This window comes from Acomys minous, assembly GCF_964271855.1.
Source record: "Acomys minous genome assembly, chromosome: 14".
NCBI lineage: Eukaryota > Metazoa > Chordata > Mammalia > Rodentia > Muridae > Acomys > Acomys minous.
This window is the reverse complement of record NC_140496.1, coordinates 70,141,090-70,160,296: the sequence shown is the minus strand read 5'-3', so window position 1 is coordinate 70,160,296 and position 19,207 is coordinate 70,141,090. Positions and strand designations below refer to the sequence as shown.

The window sequence follows — 19,207 nt, the reverse complement described above, 5'->3', positions numbered from 1 at the left end:
AACATCTTTCAACATTTTGATCCTTCTTTTTTTTTTTTAGTACTTCTTCCACAAGCCTCTCCATACGCTGCTGGGTAAGGAAACCTAGACTCAAAAAAGACAAATATTTCCTGTTTTATTTTACATATAAATTAAAGCCTCTGTGTTATATGGTTGGAAATCCTGGCTGCTTCTGAGTTCAGCCATCACCATTTAATGTCTGTATGGTATGAACATAAATAACTATATCAGCCCATCTATGCCACAGTTTCGAATCCAGTAAAACAACACAAATAAAAGTCTTGGCCTTAAGATCTATTTGCCAGCTGGATTTACTCCACCCTCGAGAACGTGCTTGGAGCACTGTTATAACGAAGTGACACTGCTTTCCTATGTGGATTTTTATATGGTACCTGATATAAAAATGGTTTTGCATTTTTAAATGGTAGGAGGCTGTCTTAGACTTGAGAGCTGTGTGCAACCTAAAATTAGTAGCCACTTGTGCAGTCTGGGAACGGTTACGCTCATTTATTTATCTGTTACCCATGGCTCTTTCTGTGCACAACAGACAGTTCCCTAAGACTTCCACAAAGAATGTGTTGGTTTTTTGCTTTGTTCTCTTTAGCTTTTGTTTTGTGTGGCACTTCTTTTATTTATTTATTTTTTATTTTGGAGATTGGATTTAAGATCGCATACATGCCAAGCACACTTCAACTGACCTCTAACTCCATCTATGCCTCTTCACGTTTTGTTTGCTGTACAAAACTTCACTAAGTTGAGTAGGCTAGTTTTGAATCATTTTGTTGCCCAGAATGACATTCAATTTACACGCCTTCTGCTTCTGCCTATTGAATACCTGGAATTAAAGGCCTATACCACTAGGCTATCTTAAAATATCTTTTATCTAGACCATATACACACTCAAACACTCACCCACACCAAAAAAACAAAAACAAAACAAAGACAAAAACAAAACAATAAACAAAAAAAAAACCCACCTCCCCCCCCACCCAATGAATCCAACATACACCCAGCGATAAACTCTAATAAATCAGAGCTAGGAAACATCTTTATTTAAATCTTCACCACAGAATCCTTCAGGAAATCATTACCCCCTCGTGTCAGTTATGTGATGCCTCATGCTCCCCTAAGTAACACATCCCATTGTATTTGTTTAATTATCTCATTTTGACTATATTATATGCATTCAGACATAGATTAAGGCACATTATCATTTTCCTGGTGCATACCACCTAATTTTCCCTCTTCCCTCTCCCTCCTTGCCCCCATGTCTGAAATAAATGAAATTTAATAAAGGAAATATAATCTTTAAAAATAGAATGCTAATAACTGTAGGATATAATATTGAACCACAAGAGAAAATAACCATATATCATAATTTACTGACTACCAATTTCTGACAGTTTTCAAAACTCATGTGCATCCTTAACAAATGTTGTTGGTGTCTGCCAACTAGATGGGTAATTAATAATTCAATTTCTATAGGAGAAGCTGTTCAAATTGTAACACAAGCTTAGAAGCTATTATCTTTTTGTACACACATATGTATATGTTAAAGTGCATACCTGTGTTTGTGGCTGTGTGTGCATATGTGTACAGGACAGAAGTTAACAGAACATGACTTTCATTAACACTCTCATTATGTTTGTACACAAGGTCTTCCACTAAACTCCACTAGCTCACCAATTCAGAGCTAGGGTGGCTGACAGTTGAGCTTCTAGGAGTCCACCTGTCTCTACACACCCTGACCCAATGCAAAAGTTAAAGATAGCCTCTACCATACTCAGATTGTACACAGGTGCTGGAGATTTGAACTCTGCTTCTTCATGCTTATAAAGCAAGTAAAATCTACTTCCCCAAGTCAAATCTACAAACCCAGCAATTAAATGGCTTTGTGTAAGTGACTTAAACCCTCCCTAAAGTACGTTATCCAATTTAACCTCATTTGTGAGAATTTAGCATGATAATGAATTCTAATCCCAAGGAAGAGAAGCTAAACCATATAAATTCTCATCGAAAAAAAAAAAAACTTCTACAATGATTGCTTTCAGAAATTTCCAAACTTTCTGAACATTTCTAACAATTCCATTCAGCACAATCTGGCTTTGCCTAAGCCATGATGAAGCCGATTCCTGTTATCTGCTTTTACTTACTATGTTAGGAAATCCTTTTGAAGTAGAGTCCACTAATAAATGACTTGATGTTGCTAAATATTTACTCCATGCCTCCATAAAAATTATGCCTTTGCTTCCCTCCCAGAATGCAAAAGTAGACCTCTACTGTAGAAGACACACTCCAGACACAGGACCCAGAGCTCTTAAGTACTAGCGCGTATAGTAGTCAATGGTGGTACACAAGCTACCAGTAGATAAAAAGCAGTGGCCCTACCCATCTGTAGAGCCTATGACGACAAGAATAACCAGCAAGCAATGTCTCCCATTAGGGTAATCATGGTAATTATTTTATATTGGGGGGGGTCATCACTAACTGAGTAATTGGACTTAATGCCTGATCCATAAGAGGGAATCCATACCTGGTACTTTAAACCTGACTAGCTACCCTTTCCTGGTGAGGGCAAAGACCCACAGAAAAGTGTGCTTCTCCAGAGTTCACCAAAGAAGCTTCTTTTCGCAGCAGATGAAGCCCATATATAAATCTACAACTGCAACACTAGGAACAGTTTATCTTTTGTAAGGTAACCCACACTCAAGAAGACAAATACTTCACATTTTTACATATAAACATTAGATTTCAATTTTTTTACAAATGTGTATTTAAATCCAAAAACAAACAAACAAAAAATCCACAGAGTCTAGGGAGCTAGTAAGGGACAGAGAAGAAAGAAGATTTTCCAAGGAAGGAACTACAGTGTTGTGTTACAAATAAGAAGGGTAAAACTAGAACAGAAGGATATAACTGGGAGGGAAAAAGGAAGAAGGGAAGACAGAGTACTGAGAAATTTGAAGAGGAATAACTAATACTAAAGGCCATTTGAAAAAACATATGGGAATCTGCTACTGTAGAATATTATTCTAAATTACATCCACATATATGAAAAGAATTTAAATGGAGTCACCATACGTTTGGAGGAAATAAAGCTCCAACTAGATATCTCCTGCTACTAAGTTTAAAAAAAAAAAAAAAAAAAAAAAAACCTCCACTGCCAGGAGTGAGTTAAATCTTGTTGAATCATTGGCCAGAAGTGCCCTATAAACCATGTCTCAAACGTCACTGGCTATGGCCAAGGCTACTTATTAGTCATCATAAGCTAATGATAAAGCCCTATTGCTGAACATAAGACTTACTAGTACCAAAGAACTTGGAGAAGCTACGCTGGTGCCTGAATAGAGACTTCAACCCTACTGAGTAGTGTTCATGGTGCTGGAAAGTACTTTGCATACCTATTGCCAGAGAAGGGCGGTGATGATTAATATCACCCAGCTACAAACCCCACAATCTATATCAGTAACCTGAGTGCAGAATATAATGGTGCAATAGTATCACACATTTTATGGAAGTAACACTTTTTTGTTTGGATGTAACCCATATCCAGGCTTGCTAAAGTGGTCAAGACCACAAGACTTAATAGGTCTAGGGGGAAACACAGGGACCACAACTGAACCAGGTGCAGGGTGAGAGAGTTTAGCACACTCAGTCCTAAATGGAATGACTTTATCAAGCCCTTCCCCTCAAGACTAAAGTATCTATGCAGAAGAGGAGGTGGAAAGATTCTAAGGGCCATAGGTGATTAATGACTTCCAGGAATCAATGTCTTCCAGACACAGTAAGGTAAATACATATATGAACTCACATAGATTGCGACAGCAAGCATTGAATGCAGACAAAATGCCAGTACTGAGAAAGACATGAGAACACAAAGTCTTAACCCTATCCAAGAAGCAATTATACCTGCAGGGATAGGAAAAATCAGTTTTCCCTGGTAAAGTGCCAGAGTATATCAATCACACTCTGGAGTATTTGGACAACACAAAACAGATTGTGTGTGTGTGTGTGTGTGTTCGGTATTTTTTTTTTTTTTTTGGTCTTACTGACATTCTTTACATTTTTTAGTTTATTTGTTTTTATATTCATTTTTTAAAATTCATTGCTGTTGTTGCTTTCCTAATTTTTTTGAAAGAGAGGGAAAATACTAGGCTAGGAGTGGTGGCACACACCTTTAATTGCAGCACTCCGGAGGCAGAGGCAGGCGGATCTCTGTGAGTCTACAAAGTGAGTCCAGGACAGCGAAGGCTACACAGAGAAACCTTGTCTCGAAAAACAAAATAAATAAATAAGTAAATAAATAAATATACTGCAAAAAAATGAAGTTAAAAGAGTAGAAAGGTGTGGAAGTTCTGCAAGAAGCTATGAAAGGCAAATAATATGATCAAAACTTATTATTTGAAAAAAATAATAAAATTAAAGTAAAAGAATTTCACAGCTGATCAAAAAAATCCAGGGAACAGCTGGCCACCGTATTCCCAACACCAGTTGATAAGTCTGCAACAGCGCCCCACACACACACCTACAACTCACAGAACGTCACAGAAGAGCGGGGCAGAGGGGGGCAGAAAGACTGTGAGAGCCAGAGGACCTGGCTTAAGTCTGTACATGACAGGGCAGCTTCACACGTGAAATCTCAAAAATATAGTCCCTTAGAGAAGACCTTCATACTAAAGCCAGCGGACATGCCAACAAGGAGGGACGATGTTATACAATGCCCTGCTGAAAGCCAAAGAGCCAGAGGCAGTTAACGGCTGCCTAGAGAAGGAGAATCAGTCTCTTCCAGGGATGAATCACAGATAGGCTAATCCGTTCCCAAGAGCCAGCCCGAAGCACATCTAATACAGACAGCACCAAAAAGATTTTGACTGCTAAATTTACATAGGTGTGTTGGCATATTTTTATGTTTCTTTAATTTATTATTTATGTATTTCTTTAAATATATCAATATACACTAATTAGCTGCTCCTAGCTGTAATCACAGCCCTGAAAAAGTCGAGACAGGAGGAGTCCCTCAGGTTTGAAGCCAGTGTAAATCATGCAATAAGCTCCAGGCAGCTTGGGTTACAGAGTGATATCTCACCACACAAGAGGAGGAGGATAGGGCTAGAGAGATGCTCACAGGTTGAGAGCACCTGATGCTCTTGAAGAGAAGTAGATTTGCTTCCAGCACCCACAGGAAGGTTCTGGGCAAACTAACTTTTATCATCAACTTGAAGAGCTTGCCAAGACCAGCCATTCCTACTTTTAATCTGATGTGCTGTGTATATGCAGAAATGGACAGCTTATAAGCAATAGTATATTGTGATATATATTTTTAAATTACAGTTATTTGCTTTGTATTAATGATTCTTCAGCATGGAAATAGGTCAATATTATCATTGCAAATTCAGTTTTCCATAAACAGTTCTATAATCAATTTAAATGTCACCATTAACAACATTATGTTGTATATTTACTTATACACATTATTAATACAAAGAATATTTGCAAGTATCATTAGACTACATATTTTAATAGACCCTCAGAATGGTCAAACAATGAAGAGCATGAAGTTGAGAATGGCAAAGGAAAAAAAATGTAAGTTGATTACCTGGAGCTTTGTGAATTTACAATTAATTTCATCATCTAAAAAATACAATCTTATTTTGACAATCTTTCCAGAAAATAGAAGCCAAATAATCAAATGTAAACATGACATCTTACAGTTTTTAAAAAATATTTTAATCAATTTCACAACAAACCTTATCATTGAAATGCCTAGAAAAACCACATCATATAAATATGTGTGTGTGTGTGTGTATATATATATATATATGTACTTTTAAAAAGGTATTATCATTATAATGAAATGTATCCATGTGCTTATACTTCATTAGTGACTGTCTATTATTCTAATTATGGGCTGTAGGGATGGAGAAAAGTGCATAAAACACAAAACGTTGAATCTCAATTAAGATAATTTTCTGTGAACAGCAGCATGTGTTTATATCCTTTACAGTACTTAATTTGATTTCCAGTTCTTTGGCTAGGACTGTCTGGAGTTAGATGACATCACAGCTCCAAGCCCTGAGAGACTAGAGAAACTAATGAAAATTATAATGTGGTACGAGTTCTCCATACACATGGGTCGATGGCCATTGTACTCGTCACATCAAAAGAAGCTGTATTTTTATTAGAGATTTGACTGTTTATAGTAACTGTTTGAAAATGTATAAAGCTAAAGTGATATTAACAATGAGAATTGCTGGGTGCATGACAGCTGGATTCCGTGAACCCTCGAAAGCCAAAATAACTTAAGAAAACATTCACAGGTCAAAATTATCAGCTTTACATTTTATGGAAAAAATAATGTCTCTGCCTTTAACTATTAGTACTTAATTTGTTATATGTGGCACATTTCAGACTCACTGTAGGAAAACTAATAAACTCGGAAAAGATTTCACAAAAGTTTGCTGTAGCATGAATTGTGACATCAAATAAAAAGTAGAAGAAACTCTCCAATGAGTAAATGATATTTGGGGTAATTCTAAAAGTCAGAGAAAGAATCGCTACAAGACTGTTTTTGATTAATTGGATTAGAAACAAAAGAAATGAGTACAAAGAACCTAAGGCAAGAATCAACTCAGAATGGTGGAGAAATGCAAGAAAACAAAGTCTTCTGCTTTGAGAATAGACTAAAAGAATCAGAGCACTATAAAAGGTGAGGTCAAAGAATGATGTGTAAGTTTTATGAGGTTTCCATGAAAACTGAATTTTAGTGCAAATGACTTAGAAAACCATTGGAAGGTTAACTGGAGACAAGTGATAGGATCCAAATTTTGTATGACTACTTTTTTTTTCTAGACACTTTTAATTTCATAGAAAATCAAGGTGAAATAAAGATTTCTCATTCAACTAATTTTTTTTTCAAACTACTGAGTTTTCTTTATTAGGAAAATTCAGGGCACCTAGCCAAACGATCTTAAAGAAGCATTTGCAATCCTGCAGATGTGAGATGGTGTGATCTTGGGCTGAAAGATGAATTACTGGGTCGGATTCTGAACATTCTGTAAAGACAGAATAAATAGTAGCGGGTGGTGGGCTGTATGTGGGCTATGAGAGAAAGGGGCCAAAACTCAGAGCAAATTCTGAGAGTTTGTTTTGTGTTTGCATATCACTACTAATTATATTGCCATAACCTGAGACTGAGAATACGCCTAGAAGAACAGGTTTAGGAAGACTGCAAGTTCAGCTCAGAGAAAATAAACTGGCATCAATGCTTGGCAAATGGATAAACAAGCAGACAGGTTTACAAACCTGGAACTAAGGGCAGAGATATAAGCTAAAATAAAAATTTAGGAGTTGAAATCCTACCAATATAATTCAAAGCCATGTTAATAATATCATTATTTTATACAATACTAATATAACTTCACCTGCAGGGAATCACTAGAACGTATGTTCTATATGAATACATACATCATCCTTTAAGTCAAAGTGGGCTTAAAAGGTACAATTTCTCAGAAGTTTTTTAAAAATTGCATTGCAAATTTTATTTTATTTTTTAAATATATTTCATTAATGTATTCAGATTACATCTCAATGGTTATCCCATCCCTTGTATCCTCCCATTCCTCCCTCCCTCCCATTTTCCCCTTACTCCCCTCCCCTATGACTGTGACTGAGGAGGACCTCCTCCCCCCTGTATATGCTCATAGGGTATCAAGTCTCTTCTTGGTAGCCTGCTATCCTTCCTCTGAGTGCCACCAGACCTCCTCATCCAGGGGACGTGGTCAAATATGGGCAAATTTATACTCTAAGAGGTGCTATACTCTGAATGATTGCAAGAAAAAAAATCACACAAGAATTAGAAATGTAAATTACTTATTGTCTTACAAAGGGGTTTTATAAATGTGTAGGCACATTTTTTTTTTAGTAATACCTTATAAATTGAGATTATTACTTCACGTGTTTACCGGTCCATCATGAGCTCAATTGTATATAAGGTCTGATTTCAAAGTAGATGTGTTACTGTTGCGAACCACACGGGTGGCTTCTTAGTAGCCTTGCTATTCTGAAGAAAGCAACGGGACCCCATCATTACCGCGCCATCAGGCGAGGACCAGAACCGTGACAACCAACTTGTTTATCTCCCGTGTGCTGATTCCCAGTTTGCACTGGCTCTCCAATTTTAGCAGACGTACGAGAGTTCCTTTTAGTTACATGATTCTGTGCAGCATAGAGCAATATATTTTTAAGGTCTTGTGTTCTTACACTCTCTCTGAACCCTATCTCACAATATACCTTCCCCTCATTTCATCTTCTCTATCCACAAAGCCAGTTTTCAAAGGGCTCTCTTTGAAATCTTTTGTAGTGCCAGTTGCTTTTGTGTGCCAGGCTCCCATGTCACTTTTTAGAACACCTTCACTTGGTTATTTGGGGTTCAATTGTTATTTCTCAAGTGGCTTTCTTTGCCTTTTCTGTGTTTTATGCTCTATTTTCCTACATCGCTGCACACGTGCTTCATACCATCTAACATTACTGTTGCTATACATTAACTTATGTGAGTCTTGGTTGATGACAACCTTCTCCAATAATTCTGAAGCAGTTTGTTGATGTTTTCTCAGGCATTGTCTTGAGCATGTATCAACCACAGAAGACGCTCCTGTTAAACTTATGATCAAATGAATCAGTTTAGAGCCTAATCTAGCATAACAGATTTAACATATATTTGTTAAGCGAACAAACTGATGAGGTGTATTTAGCTTTTCACTATCACTCTTGTAGTTACACACATACCACCCCAAGGTAGCACATACTGGCACCCTGCCTACAACTGGAGTTATAGCATCTACACATACACATACTGGCTATACATAGATACGGAAAAATCCTGTAACTCTGCAAGTTGTTGAGTAGACTGACTCCTCCACTTTCTCATACCATACAAGTGTACATGAAACAAATACAGTATGGTAAAGAAACGAAGAAAACCATTTGTGCATGGGTAAACAGCAAATGTAGCATTTTTTATTTATAATTCATGAAAATTACTTATTAAATGCTGATTTTAAAACTGAGGCATCATTACATACCTTACTAATTGACATCAGCATTGAGAAAAGCAACACTCATTGACATTTAATGCATTATATGTTCTAGAAAACAGGATTAAGAGATGTTTTCTCATTGTTATCACCTGATCAGATACATTCAAATTTGCTGAGCCTCTGCTTTTTCCAATGGGATATTACACAAATAGTTCACATTTAGCAATAAGTACATTCCTTCCGACTTCCACTGTCTTGTTGTACAAACTGGATACATTCTTGTTTGAGAATACATTTCTTTTCTATAATAAGCAATTTTAGGTTGGGTTGTACATAAGACAATCTGTAGAAAATTGTAAAACACTAATGTTTAAACTCTTTTCTAAATATATTCAAACAAGCATGGCATAGTGGCACATGCCTTTAGGCCCAGCACTAGGGAGGCAGAGACAGGCAGAAAGAACTTTGTGAGTTCAAGGCCAGCCTAGTCTACAAAAAAGAGTTATGGGACAGCCAGGCTAAACAGAAAAACCCTGTCTCAAAAAACAAAACAAAGCAAACAAATATATTGAGACTGCAATGCAAATGATAGATTCCAAGCAAGAATCATTATCCCATTCATTTTATATTAATAGATAAATTATTTTTGTAATCCAAAGAAAGATTTACTAGGTAGAGTTAAAACACTGTTTCTAACTGCTAATTAAAAAGAGTTATCAATCCCCAATAATATGGCAAACAGAGAAAAAGGAATATTTTCAACAAATATTTTTATAGATTGGTACTTCTTAATGAAGTTGCCCTTTTTATACTGAAGAAGAAAACTGACTTATGACAACCACTGGAGCAAACACGTCACTCCAGGTGTTCAAGCCAGTACACTCATAGGGTTGACCAGTAGCTGAACATGTTCAGAGACATCTTTGGAAAGAATGTAAGAAATGCTTTTCCAAATGAAGTACTGGAAAGAAGCTCTGATCTGTTATAATAAAATGAGTACAGGAAAAATGGAGGCCACGCAGATAGCTAAGATAATGAAGTGCATGTTTGTTGCACATGGATTTGAATTCAATCCTCAGAACCCAGATAAAAATGCAAAACATGCTGATATGTGCTTGGAATCCTAGTACATGGAAATGCAGTGGTGACAAGTGGATACCTAGAGCTTCTGGCCAGTCTAGGCTACTTGGAAAGGGACCCGTGGGTGGGGATTTGGGGTTGAGGTGGATGGAGCCTTAGGAAAAATAGCTTAGGATGTTCCTTCATGCACAGGCAGATACAAGGTGGGGGGGGGGGAAGAAAGCTAGACATGATGGTGCACACCTTTAGTCAGAGTACCTGTTAGACAAAGCCAGGTGGATCTGTGAGTTGAAGGTAACCTTATCTACATTGTGAGTGTCAAGCTAGTTGGAAATACATAGTAAGACCCTATCTGCAAAAAAAGAGAAAGAAGGAAAGAAGGGAATAAGGGAGAAAGGGAGTGAGGAAGGAAAGGGAAGAGAGAGGGAGGGAGGAAAAAGAGAGAGAGATGAACAAAGGAATGTAAATAAGGAGAGAGAGAGAGAGAGAGAGAGAGAGAGAGAGAGAGAGAAGAGGAGAGAAAAGGTGGAGGAAGAAGAGAAGAAGAGAAGGAGGAGGATAGTCATTGCTGATACCACTACATGAGAATGTCCTCAAATTTTGACATCACATGACTAAATGGGCTAAGTTTTTAATCTTGTTCCAGCCTTCTGGGTGATGGAAGAAGAGAACTACAAACCAGATTGTGAATATATACATTCTGCCTGTCACCATGGTAGACAACAGGAACACAAATAAACTGTATCATTTATTATCCACCCAGCAACTTCTGGAAGAAGACTGATATATGAGGAATTTCAAAATTCCTTTATTTTCTCTATCTGTCTGTTTGTTTTAGTCCTTTGTCTCTTTCTGCATCCTTCATGTTGACTATGTTGAAAGGGTCTTTTGAATAAACTGGGCTAGCATTCATACACTGGAGGTAATAAGTCAGTACACAACCACTAGTTCCCTGAAAATGACTCAATCCTTATTGCTATATGTTCTCATTAGAAATGACAATCACTGAGTGACATTGTTAGCTAAGTAAAACAATCAGATCATGAATCTAAGCCATTTAGTTTATTAAATTATTCAGAGCCAAAATAGCATTCAACGACTTCCACCTGTTACCGTTTCAGGTTTCCCAATACTTTTGTGACTTAAGTTTGTCCAAACAGTAAGAGAACTTAGCTCTCACCATTAAACTCAAAGGTGGGCTGCAGAACAACTTGAATTCTAAGACCGTACTTTAGCAAGATCTCTGCGTGGTTCCTTTTAGAGGCACTCACACAGTTGATATGTTGTGTACTGTAGTGTAACTACAAGACATGTGTATTAATTTTAGCCTTCAGTGCATCGTAATTGTAAGGTAAACCAAGGGTTTATGTAAAACATTAAAATATCCAATGAAGTAGGGGGAGCCTATGCTGACTCTAATACAAGGCTGTATCTGACATTTGAGTCTACAATTTCTTATGTAGATAAGTATTTTCTGTTTTCCAGTTTTCTTACAGATAAGCTGAGTCTTTTATTTCAGTTTATCCCTGGTAAATGGATCACAATAAATATTCTGCGCAAAGTATATACAACACAGCCTGTTATATAACAAGCAAGTATTTAGTATTAGTTTTTACTATTTTTATATGGGCCAGAAGATAGGAAGAAACATTTTATGGGCCTATAATATTTTACGTAAAGCTTGAGATATCAAACAGGAGTATATCTGAGATTGATAAGAAGAAAGAAATCATTCAGAGAAATAAATCCAGAACAAGAAGGAAAAAGGCAAACACGTAACAATGGCACAAATGCAGGGTCGATGAGAATGGGACTGGAAACAAAAGAAAAGATTTATCATTGGCTGGACATACAGGTGTACTCTATACCACACTAAGTCATTTAGACAGTATCTTTAGTTCTCATTGAAAAATAAAGCACCATCGATATTTCAAAGCAATTACAACAGCAACTAGTAGGCTGCACTTATCTGCTAGAGTCCAGTCTAAGGAGAAAAGGCAAACACCACTATTATGGTTTACCTGCAGAGCTAAGTCCACCAAGAATGAAAATACAGTAGATTCCTTATTAGCCTTGTCCAAGACTGCAGCTACCACTCTTTGGCAGTCATCCTTTCAGGAAGTTGCATGCGAAATCACAGTGAGGAAGCAAAGCCAACCAGCACATGCTGTCTAGGGTTCATTCCCCAAAGCCCGGATGTCAGTTTACCAGTGAGACAGAGGAAGGAAGCTGCTACTGATACTCTATGAGCTCGGGTTCTGTGAATAGGGACCTTCATTTGCTGAACAGCCCCTGGGCCATTCAAGAGCAATTAAATTTGGTTAAAATAAGAAAGAAACGCTTTTTAAGGGGGGAAAAAAAGGTTTGAAGGGATTGCAGAAGTTGATTGTGCTAGAGCACTTTTACACAGGTTTGTTTTAGTTCTCATTTGTCAAGTTGTATTTAAGCTGGTCTCTTACTCTGAAATCCGATAACCTTTCTTTTCTCTGAGTTCTTTCTGCTAAACTAATAGCGCAGTCTCTAATTCCACATGCAGCAAGCAAAGAGTTTGTTTTACCAGATAACAGTAGGTCTGGTGATCAGCCAATGCCTTAAAAAACCATTAGCCAAGTCAGGAGGAGGCCAGGAACTGCAACTGGTCGACAGGTATTACCCTCTAAATCACTTTAAAATCACCTTTTCATCCTCTCTGCAAGCTAGCATTATTCATGTTTATCCTGACACCACTAAAAATTAAAGAATAATTTAAAAATCTATTACCCCCAACAAGTCAAATATTTTGGTTTTGAAAAGAGAAATAAGTGTACTAGCGGCATTCTAGTAATACAGACATAATCTTAAAGTAAATTAAAAGCCATAAAGTTCTTAATAAAATTACAAGGAAAATTAAAAGAGTCTCAGTCTAGATTGGATACAGAAAGTGACCCTGAAACTGCACTTAGATGGACTGAAGTAAGAAAGTACAAGGAAGGTTGTGACATGTGTGACATCTCTGGATCCTTCACTTCTTTACTGGGGAATAAAAGTGTTATGGTATGAAAAGTAAGAAAAAGAAAGAAAGAAAGAAAATGCAAGCAAGCAAGCAAAAAGAAAAGAAGGAAGAGAGGGTAGAAAGAAGGAAAGAAAGAGAAAGAGGGGGGAGAGAGAGGAAGGCAGAAGGGGAGGGCAGTGAGCAAAGCAGAAAAGCAGACAACTTGAAGTCATAATGATTACGCCAACGGCCCTTAACCACTTCTCCATAAGTGAGTGGTGAAAGAAGAGTATATTTCGGACATAATAAAATTCTGTCTTTGAAGTAACTAAAAATAAATCATTTAAAATTATTTAGAATGAAGAATATGGCTCGGTATTTACAACTCCCTATATATAAGCACTATTAAACATTATTACAAGAACTCATGATAAACCCCTCCATAGCCTCAGGTCCCTAGGAACATAGATTCCCAAAAGAAAGGATGACTCTTCATTCAGAAGGTATACTAGCTCTTGATGATAGGATTTCTAGAAATTAATGTTACAATAGAAAATTGAAGTATTTTTCCTTAACTTCCTAAGAGTTACTCATGTGACTCTAGAAGTCCACAGTACCACAGATATCATGGCCACCCACTCAGACTGAAGCCTCCTTTAATTAACTGCACACTTGTTCCCAATTTAAAGGCTATTTCTGTACTTTCAAATATTTTGACAATCCAAAATAAAAAACTTTAATTTGAATTCAAACTATTATAGTCTCTCATTTTTAAAAAATCAACTATTTAGAAAAAGAACTTTCATACAAGAAAGTTCAACATGATCCTGACATATGAATAAAAGCTTTATAATGGATGATACATATCACATAATCATAATTGGTAAAGAAAAGGCAGAAATGGTGTATTATATTTATACATATGTATCTAACATATACATACATGTTTATGTACATTAATACATAGTTACATATAATTTCCTTGAGTTATTTAAATTTTCAAGTTCTGTCTTCTACTACTATTACTTCTATTACTATTGCTAAACACTATGTCTTCAACCAGCAATAATGTACACAAATTTTTTTTAGAAACAACTACCCTTCCTTTCTACTCCAAGGCTGGCAATCTGATATTCACTGCAGTGGGTACATTAGCAATAATACGTGTATTATCAAGTGAGACATTGCCCTTCTCCAAACAGAAAATTGAGAATTTTAGATGCATGCACTCTACTTGATTTTCTTTAAACTATAATATAAAGTACCTGACTGCTAACTGAAACTCAAGCGCATCAAACATAGTAGGTCATTCCATCAAGTATGATCGCTATCGTAAAGACAGTCTGTGTAAATATTACATATCTTTGTCATACACACTCTGAAAATCTTCTACTATTTTAATTTTCCTTATGAAAGGATCATTTAAATAGCATCATTTTCTGCCTCAGTTTCCTGTTTAGAAAAATGAGAAAGAATGACTGATAGCATTTACTGTGAATTTGAACTCTAGAATTTCAGGAGAGAAATATTATCTGAGCACTTATTACTCCTTTAACTAAGTTGGCTTGTTAAAAATACTCTTAAATTATTTTTAATATGTGACAGTAAACTAGAGCCCTAAGAAGTAACATGAGTAAAATCTAAGAAAAAAATAGAAAGTAAATACAATACATCCAGTAGAAAAATCAGTGTTGTTACCTTGCTGTTTTAATAATAATATTATTGAAAATTTTAATTTAGTCACAAGTTCAGAAAAATAATGATTCAGAAAATTAAAAAGTAAACAATGATGCTGTCTTTGTACCTAGATTTCTCCTTTTGTCTTCATAATCTTGTTTCAAACTGTTGTAAATCACACATTATGATAAGATATCACATAGGCAGTAGTTGAAAGAATCCTTGTTAACTATGTAAATACATACCATCCCAACTAATCCTTGATATATAATCCATGCAAAAAAAAAAACGGTTTCACACATGAGCTCTTACATTTTATTAAAAGACACAATATTAATTATCCTACCTAACATTACAATTATTAGGAAGAGCATACTTGCTATTTTAACTTATTCTAATTAAACACAGAGACATGCCTGAATTCCTGACAGTTGAAATAGCACACTTTGGTAGCCAGCACCATTTCACCTGCTGATCCCGGGCACTCAAAACAGCACTTCTGCAGCACTCACTGCCCATTGTTGGCAAGCCAGTAAAACTCCTCTTAGAGTTTATCAACAGTTTACAAAACACATTTGGCATAATGACTAAAGGCAGAAGGTCATTATAATCCATTTTCTTTTTAAATTCAACTTGGTATTACTGGTCACAATATTCAGTTGTAGCCAGCTCCTCCTCAGACTGTGATTTAAAACTCAAACAAAAAAAGTGTGTCTCTTAACACAGGCATAGCTCAGACACTGTAACTTTCACATAAATCCCAGAGCTTATTTACAGTAAATTATGGGTTAATTTATGCACACACATAATCCCTGAAGTCCTGAGGTGAAGCATAGGTGAATATATCACATAAAACAAAAGCCGGTGTCAATGAATACCCATTAAATTACAACTTGCCTCTGTCTGTGTGTGTGTGTGTGTGTGTGTGTGTGTGTGTGTGTGTGTGTGAAATCATACTATAGACTGTTGAAGACTTTCAAGTTACTTTAGATTTTCAAAGTAAAATAATCTGTGAAATCAATTTCATTAACCCATTATCTTCCAAAAAAGGCAAAAATTTTCTTGTGCAGATTGCTCTTTAAAGACTAACGTTATTATGAAAAAAAGAAAAGAAAAAGAAGTATTTCAAAGTGTTAGTGTTCTAATTTTATGTGGTTTTTATGTGGTTTAGCAACTGAAGCAAATGCACACATGTTTGGGTAACCCGTTAAGCAAGGATACTAGAATAAAATACCTCCATTCAGAAAGCCCTGTTAAATCTCACTCTGTCCTTTAGCTACAGTTCTAAATACTGGCTTTAGCGCTAGAGATAGAGTTTACTCTCCCCTTCTCTGGTGACTGGAAATTTTGCAATGATGTTTCTCATTTAAGCATTTATTTAGTATTATTTCTTTTCTGAATTTTAATAGGTTTAAAGAATGAACGCCTACAAGGCTGAATTAGTAAAAATGTACTTTTCCACTGAGTACCTACCAACTTCATGAAAATAAATACCCAAGTCTTTCCGTGTAACTATATAATGACTTATACTTTCTTTAAAATATTTCACCAGAAATAACATGTGACCCTATGCTTTACTATTTCTCCTATTCTTTAGCTTTATATAACAGGTAACGTTATTTTTTGCAGTTTATGCAATGTGTTACTGAGATTTGGCTAAAAACGTTTTAGGTGTGTACGTAAGAGTGCTCTTTGCATTTATGACCTAAAAACATAGAAATTTGATTCACTGGAAACCCCAGTATAGAAAAGAAAAACACATATCGTGAGGAAGATAAGGCTTTCAGATAACCCATAATACTGGTGATCACTGCAGAATGTCTTAGATTCTGCACTTTTAAATAACTGTCACTAGAATATTCGTGTCTACATGTATATGTGGCAAGCTGAGATAAAATAGCAACCTATTCTTCCTTAGACAAGTGACATTTTTCATCTCACTAAGGAATAGACTTTTCTTTGCTGTGCCTTATGTTTGAATGCTGAACTACAAAGCAAACCAGCAGAGGGCAGAACTGCTGACCAAACTGCCCAAGCCAACAAACGACAAAAACCAAAGGAAAAATGCAAACTTTTGAAGTAGTCTACGTTCAAAGATGCATACGTTCATCCTTGAAGAAGTTGAAATGAATCGAAATAAGTAGCCTAAATCATTGCAAAATTTGAATCGCGCCACCAAAGCTCATCAGAGGAGAATGAGAAGCAGCCTGTTCCCGGGGAGTGTGAAGTTCCAACCATCAGAGCCAAGGTTAGCGCTGGGGCTCCTGAAGTGCTAACTCTCTTTATAGAGCGCTCAGCTCTGGGCATCAAGACCGATGGCCAGGCTCAGGTTTCTACTAAACCTGCGTTTTCAGACTGGGGTTGGCATTGTCTTTTTTCCCCCCCTGGTCTGCTCTCCTCTCCTCCCTATTCCCAGCTTCTCTCCGCAGTCCTGACAAAGCTTGCTTTCTACTGTGAATTGCTCAGGCTCCCCCAACTCCAAAGGCTTTCTCCTGCCAGCCGAGTCTACGGCACCTAAGGGACCGCTGCAGCCAGATGCCTTTTTCGGGAAAGGGCGGGGGCAAGGGATGGAGGCAGGCGGAGGGAGGAGTGAAGTCGCTCTCCCTCCTCCGGTACTGACAGGGCTACAGTCAGCTTACACAGGTCTGGTCATTCAGTATTTGGTAGTGCCACGTAGGAACTTTTTCCTTACCTTCCTCCTCCCATCCCAGGCCCCCTGTTCTTTCTCCCAATCCCTAGTCATCCGCCCCCGACCCCAGTTGCTTGGAGACTTTCATCACCCTACAAGAGAGTTGCATGTCCAACCTGCAAGAAGAAGCTAGGGTCTTTTGGGGAGGGGAGGGAGGGTGCGAGAGGGAAAAGTGAGGATGTGAGGGGGTCCTGGAGAGGAGGAGGAGGAAGAGGAGGAAGAAGAAGAGGAGGCTGAACATCAGGGGAAGCTGCCCTGCCCGCCCCAAAGCTGCCTTGAACTCTACTTTATCTCCTGTGAAATGTGTTCTACTGAGAAGCATTTTAAAATGCCACACACAAAGCGCTCTCAATCTTCTAGATTCATCCCCCCTGGTTTCTCTTATGTCTCCAAAAGTAAAATAACAGCCGGCTTCTCGCATCTTTGCAAACAAAGAAGTTTATCACGGTTCACTTTATACCCTCTATATTTTCTCCTCAGTTCACCCTTCAAAAGATATCCCCATTAGAACCAGAAGAAGCCCAAAGATTTGTTCAAAAGACAGTGTACTCTGAGAAAAGACTGTTCTCAAAACAAAAGCTTTGTACAACTGCCTTCCTGTTCAAGGTAGTATGTTTTTCTTTTTTCTTTTTTTGCAAAGAAAGTGGCAAGGGATGCAGGGCTTTCTCTGCCTGCAGTGTGCCTGACAGTTCTTTTAATCCTGACACCTACCTCCTCTCCCATTACCATCCAGCCTACATCCATCCCGCTGTCTCTCCTGTTTCCACTCAACCTGGTAGCGGCTACAATCTGGACTTCATTTAAAAGAATTGGGGAGACGACGGCGGGGAGGGGGGGGGGCACAGAAAGAAGAAAGCCTGGTGGCAATGTCCCACCTCCCCAAACTATTTTTATTTTTTTCTCTCCTTACCTCCTCTGACCTCTCTGGCTTGGAAGAGGAAGGTCAAGGCGAGGGTTGAGATGGTGAGATCCCAGACCCACCGTTTAGTTTTCCACCTGGACCAGGGTTCCATCTCCAAGCCCCGCGCTCACAACTGTGAACCCACGAAATTGTCACTGCAGACCAACTTCGTCCCTTCCAAGGTGTCGCCTACGTTTGCTACTCAGCCATCCGGATAGGAGAGGGGTTAAAAAAAAAAAAAAGTCAAAAGGCTCTTTTTCTTTCTTTCTTTCCTTTTTTTTTTTTCTTCTTCTTTTTTTTTTTTTTTTTTTCAATTTGATGGTTTGCTTCCTTCCTGTCCCTCGCCCCCTCCTCTCCCTATGGGGTGGCCCCGCAGAAGACTGCGACCCTGAGTTCCGTCCTACGCCTGGCCCTGCCTTCAGACTGAGGGCAGATGAGGGGTTTCAAGAAAAAAAGCTGAAAGCACTGAGAACCCCTAAAGGTTTCATGCTGTCGGTGGGCTGGACAAGAGGCTCCAGCAGCCCCCTCCTCCGCCCACAGCCCCCGCCTCCCGTGTGCCCACGAAACTGACAAGCCTCCTGAAGGTCACACCCAATCACACGCCTCCCCACAGCCTTGAGCCCGCCCAGTCTCTCCCTAGAGGGAGACTTCAGCAGGCCCAGCCCACCAGCCACCCCACCCCCCACCCCCTGAATCTTGCCTCTCTTCCTCAAGCCCCTGCCCTCCCCAAATCCCCGAAAAGAAATGGGAGGGAGTTAGGCGGGACTGGCGCTAGGCTCCTGCACTTTGGGAATGAAAGGAATTGCAGGAGAGCCCGGGAGCACAAGCGATATTCTAGTTAGTAGCTTCTGTAT

General features: G+C 38.0%; 1 protein-coding gene across 7 annotated transcripts in view; it reads right to left on the bottom strand.

The window, feature by feature from the left end:
• The window catches only part of COL11A1 (collagen type XI alpha 1 chain), a 188,166-nt gene extending 169,238 nt beyond the window's left edge, over window positions 1–18,928 (bottom strand). For 4 of the 7 annotated variants that reach the window (XM_084757798.1, XM_084757801.1, XM_084757799.1 and 1 more), the window contains exon 1: window positions 18,363–18,927. In XM_084757798.1, coding sequence (XP_084613924.1) covers window positions 18,363–18,465 — 103 coding nt within the window. In that variant the 5' untranslated portion in view covers window positions 18,466–18,927. Of the gene's footprint in view, window positions 1–18,362 lie in introns of all 7 variants that reach the window. The other 3 variants (XM_084757803.1, XM_084757797.1, XM_084757800.1) reach the window with 1 other exon arrangement.
• Window positions 18,929–19,207: the final 279 nt, after the last annotated feature.